Source organism: Bicyclus anynana, chromosome 9, assembly GCF_947172395.1.
Source record: "Bicyclus anynana chromosome 9, ilBicAnyn1.1, whole genome shotgun sequence".
Lineage (NCBI taxonomy): Eukaryota > Metazoa > Arthropoda > Insecta > Lepidoptera > Nymphalidae > Bicyclus > Bicyclus anynana.
In genome coordinates this window covers 12,034,319-12,047,287 of record NC_069091.1, presented here as the reverse complement: position 1 = coordinate 12,047,287, position 12,969 = coordinate 12,034,319, and the positions used below count along the sequence as shown (strand labels likewise).

Here is a 12,969-nt window from a genome sequence, read left to right as displayed (position 1 = left end):
CACGTGTCTCAAACGGTGAAGGAAAACATCGTGAGGAAACCTGCATTTACCAGAGAATTTTATTAATTCTCTGCGTGTGTGGTGGACTATTGGCCTAACCCCTCTCATGCTGAGAAGAGATTCGAGCTCAGCAGTGAGCCGAATATGGGTTGATAACGAATTTCAACAAATCATTCAAACTTTGAATGGAAAACTAAGAATAATTGAGCAAGCCAGATACCGAAATACATAAATAAATAATAAACAAAAATAATTATGCTATTCGTTATAACTCAATACAACATGAGTTACTTTTAAACATCGTCATCATCATCATCATCATATCAGCCGATGGATGTCCATCGCAGGACATAGGCCTTTTGTAGGGAATTCCAAACATCACGATCATGAGCCACCTGCATCCAGCGAATCCCTGCGACTCGCTTGATGTAGTCAGTCCACCTTGTGGGGGATCGACCAATACTGCGCTTTCTAGTGCGGGATCGCCATTCCAGCACCTTGGGCTCAGCGAGATGTGAAGCTGAAGTGGCAAAAGCCAAGCTAAATAGTTCGAAGAACCGATGGACGTTGGGGTCCTAAGGTGCTGGAATAGCGACCCCGAACCGGAAAACGCAATGTTAGTTGACCCCACACTAGGTGGACCGAGGACATCAAGCGGGTTGCAGGGAGCCGCTAGATACTCGCGGCTTGAGACCGTTTTGTTTGGAAGTCCATACAAAGGAGGAGGCCTATGTCCAGCAGTGGACGTCCATCGGCTGTTAATAATGATGATGATTGACCTACAAATACGGTGGTATGTTATCCCTGTCTTATACTTAGAATAACTTATTCCCTGGCTATATTGCTAGCTATCAAAATGGAGAATTTTCGTAAATAAAAAAGTTAAACGTCTAAATAAGATAAAGCTACTCCCGGAAAATATGCTTGATTTTTTTTTATTGTTTACAAGTTAGCCCTTGACTACAATCTCACCTGATGATAAGTGATGATGCAATCTAAGATAGAAGCGGACTACCTTGTTAGGAGAAGGATGAAAATCCACACCCCTTTCGGTTTCTACTCGACATCGTACCGGAACCCTAAATTGCTTGGCTGTACGTCTTTGTCTGTAGGGTGGTAACTAGCCACGGCCGAAGTCTCCCACCAGCCAAAATTATATAGTTACCAATTGCAATAATGTTCCTTGGTAATAATTCACTATCTTTGACATAATATGCTAGTTGACATATTATACGAAATTGAGATTCTATATAACAATTTTCATCCGGCGCTTACTGGTGGCTATCCTACATTAAGTAGATGACATTCCTCAAATTGATTTGATGTTTATTTGAATAGGTTGATCATAAAGCCCAAAATAGTTAATATGCCAGCTAGACTATAAGGTAACTGTTTCGACTTAAATAAAAAACAAAGCCTAATCGAACGTACCGACGGACGACGCTACAAAAAGAATTCGACGTATCCATTATATTCATGAGAGTTACCTGCTGGTGCAAAATTTCCATTCAATTTATTATACGCGCATAATAAGTAGTAGGTACCTAATCAACTTTCACGTTCTGATTAAATGGACCTCTATTTTCTATAATGACACAATAAGTAAAGATTATAAAATGTTAAAACGGTTTTGCGGTTAAAATTATTTGAAATTGAAAAGAAATTCATTATTTTTTAGATCACTTGGTCGCTGAAATCATGGCAATCAAAAAAACAATCATACACATTGGATTAAAATATTAAACATTTTTATTGAAAGTTGGTTAAATCACAAGTGAAATCCTGCCCCGCATATCAGAGAGCAGGCGATACAAACTTGCCTATAACCGTGCAGTTTTCTAACCAGTTTGAAACTAGCTCCCTATAGATATTAGTCCCCATAAGTTAACAGATGAACAATCAGGAATTTATTGTAGTTACGTAAACTTCACACTTGTCTTGTATATAAAATTCTCGTGTCACGATGTTTGTTTTCGACTATAGTGCAAAAACGCCTGTCGGCCATGATGGTCTGTATTTCAATATTTTTGTTTTATGACGTCACTACAAACGGAGCGTTTGGCAAAAATGTTAGTTAACAATTAGTTTGACGTTTAGTACGTCAAGTAACATTGTGACGTCACAAAGAAATCCTTAACTTTTATTCATTAATATCGATATATTTCGGAACCTTATTCCATGTACCTTATATGCGAAATTAATATTGTTTATATTAAATTTAATATGAATGAAATACCCTATTTGGTACATAACATTATTATAAAATCAAACGCTGCATTTACCAATGCCCACCAGCATCTTAGCTCGCAATACTTCGGTCCGCCGAGCAACACACCATTCCATTACCACTTCAATTTCCCGAAGATCTAAGAAAAATTTAATTAAATTCAAGATTAAAAAATAAGCCCGAGAGCTCTATTGCTCAGATTACAATTCAACAGAATTACTGATTATCTTTGTTATAAAGGTTATTTTTTTTTTTTGAATATTCTACGGCTTATTTGTTAGAGTTTGGCTAGTGAAAGTAGGGACTGAAATCGCGCGCCAAATTAAAAAATCATTTAAACAAATTAAAAAAACATGCGTTTTCATAATTTGTTTAAATAATTTTTTTGTTTGTGAATACATTATACCTATACTATAAGTATTAAACTCCGATATTTGCACTATAATTCTGAGGATTTCCTATGATTTTTTCTTAATTTGGGGGGCCATTTCAGTCTCTACTTTCATTAGCCAAACTCTAGTAGGTATTATCACCGAGTATGCAGTACAAGGTAGGTATTACTAAAAAACAGATGTATATGTTTTTATAACTTTATTGTGAATCCTGTGTTAAAAGGTTTACTATTTATTATCGGTTTACTATTTTTTTGAAACATAAATATTACTATCTTACTAATATTATAAAACATACATACAGCCGAACGTAGAACCTCCTCCTTTTTGGAAGTTGGTTAAAAAGCGAAAGTTTGTATGGATGTTTTTTTCTATTCGATGTTTTTATCTATTCTTTAATGGTGCAACTACTGAACCGATTTAGTTTAAATTTAAAACGAAGATAGATAATACCCGGGTTTTACACATAGGCCAACTTTTATCCCGAAAATAACCATGGTTTTTGCGATATTTGCGAAAAACGGAATTCCACGCGGATGAAATCGCGGGCGTCCGCTAGTAATGAATTAAAAAAAAAATAATAAATAATTTTTGACAATACGAGACAAAACGCCGTCAGCCATAGTCCATATTTTATCTGTGCCATGACGTCACGTAAGCCCGTTAACAGTAAACCGTAACCGCACTAATAACAAGACTGAGAAAAACAAAAAATAGGACTTGCGTTAGTTAGACGTTTATTCCTATAACTAGTGAGATCAAGTAACATCGTGACGTCACAAAAACGACAGCCTTGTGAGGTATGGAAAAATTGAAAATACATAATTTTTAAATTAAGCTTTAGAAGAAATCCTTAACTAAATTAATGTCGATATCGAATCCTGGGTCGGGAATATTAAATATTGATGTTTTCTTTCGTCTGAGACATTATCAGAAATATTTACTAAACCGTCAAACATTCTAAACCAATCCCCGCAGTCCGGATTGGCGTGGTGGGCTTAAGCTCTGTATCCCCTCTTTTATGAGAAGAGATGGTTCTGTAGTGATCTGTTACAATCAAAATATTTTTTAATACATTTAAGAATCCTGCAAAGCATGAATAAAATATATGTCGAAATAGGGATGTTTTTTAAGGGAAAAGAAAGTTGTTTTATTTGCCTCGTAATGTTACGTATACTCTCTCCTTAATCCCTAGGAACCTTTGACAACTATAAAAAATACTAATGGATTAGGGTTGTTTTTTTATTCAAAGAAAATATTTATATTTCTGACATTATTTAGCTATTTTTGATTTGTTTATTATAATTCTTGTACACCTATTAGGCAGATTATGAATGAGCCACACCATGTAATTTAACATCTGTACATTACCACATTCTTTAAATAAATTAATTTAAATTAATTGTGCAAAAAAATAGGAGAAAAAAAATTGGCCATGTTGCCGAGTTTGGTCCATGCCAACACATTTGCACGCGGCAACGGCACGAAATTACAGGCAAAGAAATTAAATAGTTAGAAAGAATTCTACTCACTGATCTCGTAAAGGGTGATACGCTCTTCAAAAGGAGGGGGCGCGCGCTCCAAGCATTGGCATAGTAGCTGTCACAATGGTCGCACCGAAGCCGTTTTTGTTGTTCCTCGTATTTGCCGCATTATGCGTAAGTTCCACTTGCTCTGACGAGCACGAAGAGTCCAGTGTACGTAAAGTAGAACTGTATGATGGTGTTTATGTGAAAGTTCCCGAGAAAAGCAACGAATCGAGAAAACTGGTGTCCTTTGAAATCGATACGAATAGCAATGGGGAGACAGAGACGGGTGAGTTGTTTATGTCTAGAAAATAATTTTACCATTTGTTTGATAGTTTGGTGTTTAGATAATTTGATTCAAATTAAGTTTCTAAGGCAATATATATAACGAATCGAGAAAACTGGTGTCCTTTGAAATTGATACGAATAGCAATGGGGAGACAGAGACGGGTGAGTTGTTTATGTCTAGAAAATAATTTTACCATTTGTGTGTTTGGTGTTTAGATAATTTGATTCAAATTAAGTTTCTAAATCTAAAAAAATCTTATTTTAAGTTTTTGTGTGTGGTAAATAGGGAATCTAAGGAACAAGAGCAACAGTTTCTCAAAAATGTTATAGTTTTTAATTAAAATTAAGTTTCTAAAGCAAGACGGGTGAGTTGTTTATGTTTATGAAAATTATTTTACCAAGGGTTTGGGGTGTTTATACAATCTGATTATAATTAAGTTTATGTAGCCTGTATTTATACATATACAAAAACTTAAACCAAGATTAGATATTTTGGTTTAAATTTTTGTATAGGTGTTGTAAATAGGGAATCAGAGGAAAGGGAGAATTTATTTTACACTCGTAGGTACTCGATTGTCACAGCTTCTCAAAAATAGTATACTTTTTAATTTAAATTGAAAGAAAATATTTATGAAGTGATCATAGTAAAATGACTTAGATTGCAGTGAACAAAAATATTAATTAATGTTATTTATTTCTTATCCGATTTTAATTTCTTATTATTCTGATAAATGAGAGAGTTAGTTAGTTCTAGATAAATAATACCTACTATTATAATGGTGATACCAAAAATTATCAAACGAAATTAGTTGTGAGCTTCTCAGTCTAAAACGAGTTAAGCCTTATCATTATTATTTTACAATAATAAAAAATAACGCTGGATTTACATAAAAAACATACATACAGCCGAACATAAAACCTCCTCCTTTTTGAAAGTCGGTTAAAAATAACGAATTAATCCCGTTTTGCTTCCATGCTTTTCCAACGTGCCAATTACTTAACGAACGTACAGACATTTTTGTAGTAGTAGGACACTTTCTGTGACAGACAGACATACGCATCTCCGGGGAGGTACTACCACCTTGCTTTATTCGTTGCTTTGCCGTCAAACAACATTGTTACGTTGGTATCTGAATGGCATGGATACCGTACCGTAATACCTAATTAAAAATATACTAACAATAAACACATCACTACTTTACCCCAAAGTAAGCGTATAGCCTGTGTTATGGGTAAGATAGCGGATTTTATCTACCTACTATAATTATAAACTACATAATACAAATAGGCACTTATATAATGTATAAATACATCCAGACACTGGAAAACTCATATGCTCATTATAAAAATATGTTCCAGTTATGGGAATTGAACCCACGACAGTGAATGCAGAAAGCGGTGTCACTGCACCACGCGGCCAGGCGGCTGTCTATTTAAATTATAGGCTTATCAATCTTATCACGTGATGGACAAAAGCCGGCACTTTGCGGGACGTGTTCCATGCATTCCTTGCAGTGTTGTCTTGTTTATAGTCGATGGTTTTCCATAATCAAAAATTCATCAATTGTTACTTTAAACAAGTAGGTACGTTCTTCCGGCAGGGTGGTAGGTAATAAACTTACAAAACCAGACATTCAATTATAAAAAACACAATCCTAATTTGAACTTAAGCCCTCAGGTTAAAATCACTGTAGGTTTTTAAAATAGACAACGCTAAATTTCTTTCCCCAAATTCAGTGAGTTAGCTAAAAAGTACCTACTTAAACGCATTAATTAAAACGAAATTTATTTCTAAAGTCACATTCTATTTTTATCAGCATTGTTAATCGACTTAAAGTAGAGAGTAGCGGAATTGCATAATAGCATTATAGATCATAATTCCTAGATATAGATCAAACGTTAAAGCTGCTATAGAGCGAAATGGCTGTAAACGCTGCTAATCGGTAAAACAGCGAAGACGTAGAAAGCGAGGATTTGCTAAAACAGGGTTGCCACGTTAGAATAAAAAGGAAAAAGTTAAATGGACAGACATAGTTTAAAATATTATCTACATGAATACCTACAAAACCAAGAAGTGAATTTGATTTATACTATGTAAAGACATCATTATTATCAACCCTTACTCGGCTCACTGCTGAACACAAGTTTCCTCTTAGTATGAAAGGGGTGAGGCCAATGGTCTATCACGCTAGCCCAATGCGGATTAGCAGACTTCACACACGTTGAAAATTAAGAAAATTCTCTGGTATGCAGGTTTCCTCAGGATGTTTTTTCTTCACCGTTTGAGACAGGTGATATACAATTTCTTAAAATGCACATAGCTGAAATGTTGGTGGTGCATGCCCCGGACCGGATTCGAACATACGCCCTCCGGAATTGATGGAATGATGTTGCAAATAAAAACCTATAAGGAGAAGGTATTTGAAGCATCTTATCACTCCACCCTACTATAATGAGGGTTATATTTATCAGATGATAATGTAAATGGCCAAGACCGATATCTTTACATTATCTAAGAATTTCCCAATCAGCGAATTGCCAATTGACTATTTTGTAGAAGAAGGAAATCTTAATATGTCATATATTATATGATTATAGTATAGGTATATGTATATACAAAGGCAGATTAATGACACAGTATTATTGGTCTAAGATCCGGCATTAGAAATATATAGCCTAATCTGTTATTCATTAGTGATGAGAAATAAATGATAGATAATGTTTACAATGACACATTGCAAATAGGTTGCCTAGTTATAGGTCTGTCCGATGTTTCCTACTTTGGTCACATAATATGATGGTAGATATATTTGCGGTAAGTAGAAAATTACAGCCAAAGCGATATTGTAAGCTCGAGCCGTAGCTATATATAATAAGGAAGCAGAGGCTGTAATTATCAAAGCGCACGTATGTCATACTCATACGACATTTTATTACACATATGCGAGGAAAAACACTTTGAACAAACACACTCTCTCAAAATTAATTTGCATCTTTGCTTGTTTTTCATATGATGACATTTAGTTACGCTTGTCATATTTCTTGCACTGATAGTGAAGTGCGTGCGTTTTTTTTATGCAAATGCACCAAAAACAGCCACTATTATTGATAAAGTAAATTAATATTTTTGTGTTTCTGTTACAGATAAATTGTTGTCATTTATTGTTAAAATTATTAAAATGTTTATTTATTATATTGTATCTCACAAAGTGAATTATTTTATTCATAAAATGTAAGCACTTGTCTGCCATAAAAAACTCTTTGCTAAGATTTTAAAAAATACCGTTCGTTTTTAGAAGTATGATAAATTTCACTTTACTTTACGGCGAATGTGCGTAATGAGATACATTACAATATTGAAATTGTTGGAATAACAGATACTTTACAAGCAAATGTGTTATAAATGTTATTTTAATATATAATGGTGAATGACGGCTAGTCAGGATACTGGCGTCGAAATATTAATCCAGTTTGACTTTTAGAAATTTCACATTTGCGTTATTCAAATTGCGCGTCTATTATGAAACGGCTGTTATTTTTATATAACTGTTATGATAAACCGAGTAGGAACTATCGCTGACTTCATTTGTTACGCAAAAAATTGATTTATTTTTTATTCATGTCTGCACGTAATCTCCATAAATTCCACAATTCCAAATTTTGCACGCAACATCAGCTATTCTGTTTTAATATGATACTTATATTAGAAACCACAAAGTAATAGATACTATCTAGTCGAGAAATTTGATTATAACCTTCCTTGAATTATTTGACCTATTGACCTTTAGAATTCATCGGCGTCTTTACTAAAACTAAAACCAAATTATATTCAAAGGTTGTTTGGTAGATTGCTATAAGCAATAAGACCGATTGACCGAGATGAATTTTCTTTGTTATTGTTTTTCTTTTGTGCAATAAAGTGTGTATAAATAAATAAATTAATCAATGTGATTGAGTTATACAATCCACTTATGCTTAATATTATAAAGAAGTAAAATTTGTGGTGTTTGTATAGGATAATCTCTGGATGTACTGACCCGATTTTAAAAATTATTATTTTACCACTAGAAATCTACGTTACTTGTACGGGAACCACGTGATTAAACCGCAGGGCGTCGGCTTGTAAAAAAATCAAAGAAAATATCCTGGTGTCGTTCTGTTGTGACAGAAGGTGATACGTTCGTTTACATGTTACGTATTCACAAATTACCTATTCAACCGATCGTCATGGAATTTTGCAGTCTGCGTCTATGGGAAAACAGCGTATCTTTGATTCAGAAAAAGAAACTGTAACCTGGAGATAAATAAATAGATTGTTTTTAGAGATATCGGTGAACGACCGACAACCAAAATTAAAAAAGTTTATGGATAAACAGCCACATTAACAGCCCCAGAAACTATTAGGTAGCATATTTCTTTTTATGTTTTGTGTTCATCTGTCGGCAAAGCCGTAGAACGGAATACATATTCTGTATTCTGAGACATAATATTAGGAAAAAACAAGTGAATAGTAAATCCAAGATAATTAACAAACAATTTTTCCTTTTCAGGTCGAGGTAAACAAAAGAAATTGATGAAGAAAATTTTGCCCATGTTCATCTTGCCGTTCGTCTTCCAGTCAACTCTCGTGCCTCTGTTTCTGGGACTATTGAAGTTCATGCTATTCAAGTCTTTGATGATTGGAAAGTTAGCGCTGGTTTTGATCATAATCAACGCATTCAAAAACAGCAACCCTTCGAAAGGGAGACATGATGACGACATCGCAAGTTTGCATTATGGATTCCATGGGAACGGGATGGAAGAATTCGGATCTTATTTTAATTCTTAAACCTTCTTATTAGCTTCTCTCTAATTTATTTTGTGGCCAAAGATATGCTTGATATAACACAACTAATATAAAACGTAAATTTTGCGGTAGCGACATTGTCTACATAATATTTGAACGTGGGATGTTTTACCGACAAATCTCACGACTTTGTGACATTTTCGTTAACTATTTCAATAAGTACTCAAATTAAACTGTACTGTACTGTACTGTAGTATAATGATTATAACGTTATGTTTGGGCGGATACAAAAACTTGACATCATTTTTTTTCATATTTAATATATTAGAACGAGTATCTAAAGCTGCTCTAATAGGATCTTACTAAATTTAAATAGGCAGGGCACACGAGCAGAGAAGGGGAGTGTTGATCGATCGTCAAGGAATTCCTTAACCCTACATCCAGTAGGGTTAAGGAATTCCTTCCATTTCTTAATTCTCTGCGTGTGTGAAGTCTACCAATCCGCATTGGGCCAGCGTGGTGGACTATTGGCCTAACCCCTCTCATTCTGAGAGGAGACTCGAGCTCAGCAGTGAGCCGTATATGGGTTGATAACGACGACGACGACGACATCCAGTAGTCACAAGTCCTGGACTTTGCTTGGTGTTTCTCTACCACGCGATGGACCCGGCACCTGCACGGTGAATCCATGGAATGCTAAGATATTCGTCTCACTATCAATCATTATATTTTATGATGAAAAATACCAGCATAACATTTCAATCATTACCTATTCTTAAAATGTACGTATCCATTTTACATTCTTTTGTGTTATATTTTACTTGCTTTATTTATTTTAATTAAACACTAAGTAGGAAATATAATAGTTTATAATATTTATTTTAATTTATTAAGGAAAGTAAATGGATAATGAAGTGATATCAGACCGGAAATAATATATTTACTTTCTACTTACTTCACACTTGTAAACATTGGGTATCGTTGTAATAAAATCTACTTAAAAAAACTTTTAGGTGTAACACAGGCATAAATCAAATTAAATCAAGGAACTAAGTAAGGAAAGCATTAATTAGATAGTTTTAAAATTAACGTGTGATAATAACGGAAGAGGATATATTATAGTGGGAAAAGTAGCCACTTGAGTGAATACAGATTTCTATTTGTTACATGAAGTGGAAAAATCTTTCGTGTGCAAGTATTCTGAGTGAGTTTTTACAACGAGATGATGCTATACGAGAGTGAATAAGGAAAATTGTTTGATCTCTTTATGCATTGTTATACTATACTGTATTATTTTGAATACATCGAGTTTTATTTATTTGGGACCGTTAGATAAACGGAATATTATGTATAACTTGTCTCAGTTTTGTTTGGTTTTATTTTTCTATTGTAAAAGAACTGTGCTGTAGTAATTATTAATCTATTAAACGTTATATTAAGTATTATTATTTATTAAAATGTATTTAGTATAAAAAAGGCGTAAACTAAATTAAATTATTAAAATAATAAACTATTTATATTACAAGGTATTGGTTAAAATTATTTCATGAACAAAAATATGGTTCCTGGTAAACTTAAATACCTACCTATAAAGTTGTGTTATTCCGCTTAAGCACTAAGTGGGATAACACAACTTTATTTTATTTATTTCAACTTTATTTATTTGAGAAGGAAATAATTAATCTATGCTACTTTGTTACCAAATAGGTACATTAATTAATTAATATTACAGGTAACTATTTATTTGTACACTACAATAAATAAAAAAAGAAACAGAAACATAAAAAGAAGTAGAATACAAAAGGCGGGTTTATCGCTTAGAAGCGATCGTTACCAGGCAACCTTAGGCTACCAGGCAAGTATATGAACTTTAGTTTCACAAATATGAGTCTAAATAGGATACTCAAATATTTACAAGTAATTTAATTTATAGCTTTTGGGGCTGGGTATTGACGTGTGTATTGTATAAATATACAGGGTGTCCCGTAAATATTGCGACATACTCTACGGAGCGATAGCTGACTTCATGACCACTAAAATAACGCAATATACGATATACGAGTGTATCAGCATATCAGCCAAAATTTTACGGTTTTTAAGATATATATAGAATAGAATAGAATAGAATATATCTTTATTTGTCCACACACGAGTAATAAAATAAAATAAAATAAACAAACAGAACATACAAATATCTGGTCGTGGACAAAACAGGTATCCACCTCAGCACGATGCCACAGCGAGCTGTGGCGCTGGTTTTCAGGTGAAACCTTGTGAGTTCACGGACGTGTCTACGTGACGTGTCTTAACTTAAAACTTATACATGAATACAAAGTAAAATAAAATAATGAAACAAGAACGAACAGAGTAATAAAATAAAAAAATTAACATTTATGGGAAACTAAATTAACAAGGAAAATCAAACAATATTTAATACGAGTCAACCTGTAAAATGAACGATCTGCCGCCACCATAGTGTTATATTGATTTTTCTACAAAATACAAATAATACTCACCATTTACTTACTCTTGCTCTTATCGCGGCACTCGGGGAATGCTGCGATACAGCTTATTGCATAGCATTTTTATCAACTTAAGCAATTTTAATTATTTATTTATTTTTATTTATGCAGTATTTTTTCATATGATATTAATTCAAGTTTTTTCTTTGATATTAATTCAAATTACACTTTTTGAGCGTCATGACCGATAAGAAAACAATTTGTTTTCTTTTATTGAATTAATGAAAAAAATAAAAAAGTCTTTACTTGAACTGGATTCGAAATCTGGTTTAATAAGTTTTCTCCCTTAGTTTCGATATGATAACGTCCAAATGTATTATAGTGCTTTTCAGGTAGCATGGGTACGGTGACGAAGTCCGCTAGTTATTTTCATAACTTAATTTCGTCATTCCATTTACATTTCTGATAGAGATTATAAAATAGTCAAAACATGATCACCCTAGCCCGCCAATTTACATTGCACCCAAAGTTGGACCAACGTGCTTGCTATGTGGAGTTTCATATATCCACTATATCAATAGTCAAAGTGTGTTGAAAATATTTTCAACTAACTTTTTATGTACACACAACTTGCATACACAAGCCGAAAGCTTCGTCAAAGGTCTATTTATATCTATACTAATATTATAAAGCTGAAGAGTTTGTTTGTTTGTTTGATTGAACGCGATAATCTCAGGAACTACTGGTCCAATTTGAAAAATTCTTTCAGTGTTAGCCTTCCTCGATAAATGGGCTACATTTATCGTGGAAGGCTATATATTATCCCCATATTCCTACGGGAACGGAAACCACGCGCGTGATACCGCGCGGTGTCAGCTAGTCTTAAATAATTGGAAAACTGTCAGTGGCACAAACCTGGCAGATTTTCGACAGCGAGGTGTACAAGTAAGCGAGTGATATTTTAAAATGAAATAAAAAAGAAATGATATTTTTGTCGTATACAATTCCTACGAAGTTCTCTACATATAGAGACGTGATAGCCTCCATGGATATGACCTCTACCTCCGATTCAGGAGGGCGTGGGTTCGAATCCGGTCCGGGGCATGCACCACGTAAAACGTACCGACTAAACTAAAAAGCGAAGAATTCGTCATCAACCCATATTCGGCTCACTGCTGAGCTCCAGTCTCCTCTCAGAATGAGAGGGGTTGGGCCAATAGTCCACCACGCTGGCCCAATGCGGATTGGCAGACTTCACACACGCAGAGAAACAAGATAATTCTCTGGT

At 34.0% G+C, this 12,969-nt stretch overlaps 1 protein-coding gene across 1 annotated transcript; it reads left to right on the top strand.

The window, feature by feature from the left end:
• The first annotated feature begins 4,084 nt into the window (after nt 1-4,084).
• LOC112043949 (uncharacterized) lies at nt 4,085-10,740 on the top strand. The gene is made up of 2 exons (XM_024079640.2): nt 4,085-4,434; nt 8,984-10,740. The coding sequence occupies exons 1-2, from the start codon at nt 4,227-4,229 to the stop codon at nt 9,259-9,261; spliced, it is 486 nt and encodes a 161-aa protein (XP_023935408.2). The 5' UTR covers nt 4,085-4,226; the 3' UTR covers nt 9,262-10,740.
• The last annotated feature ends 2,229 nt before the right edge of the window (nt 10,741-12,969 follow it).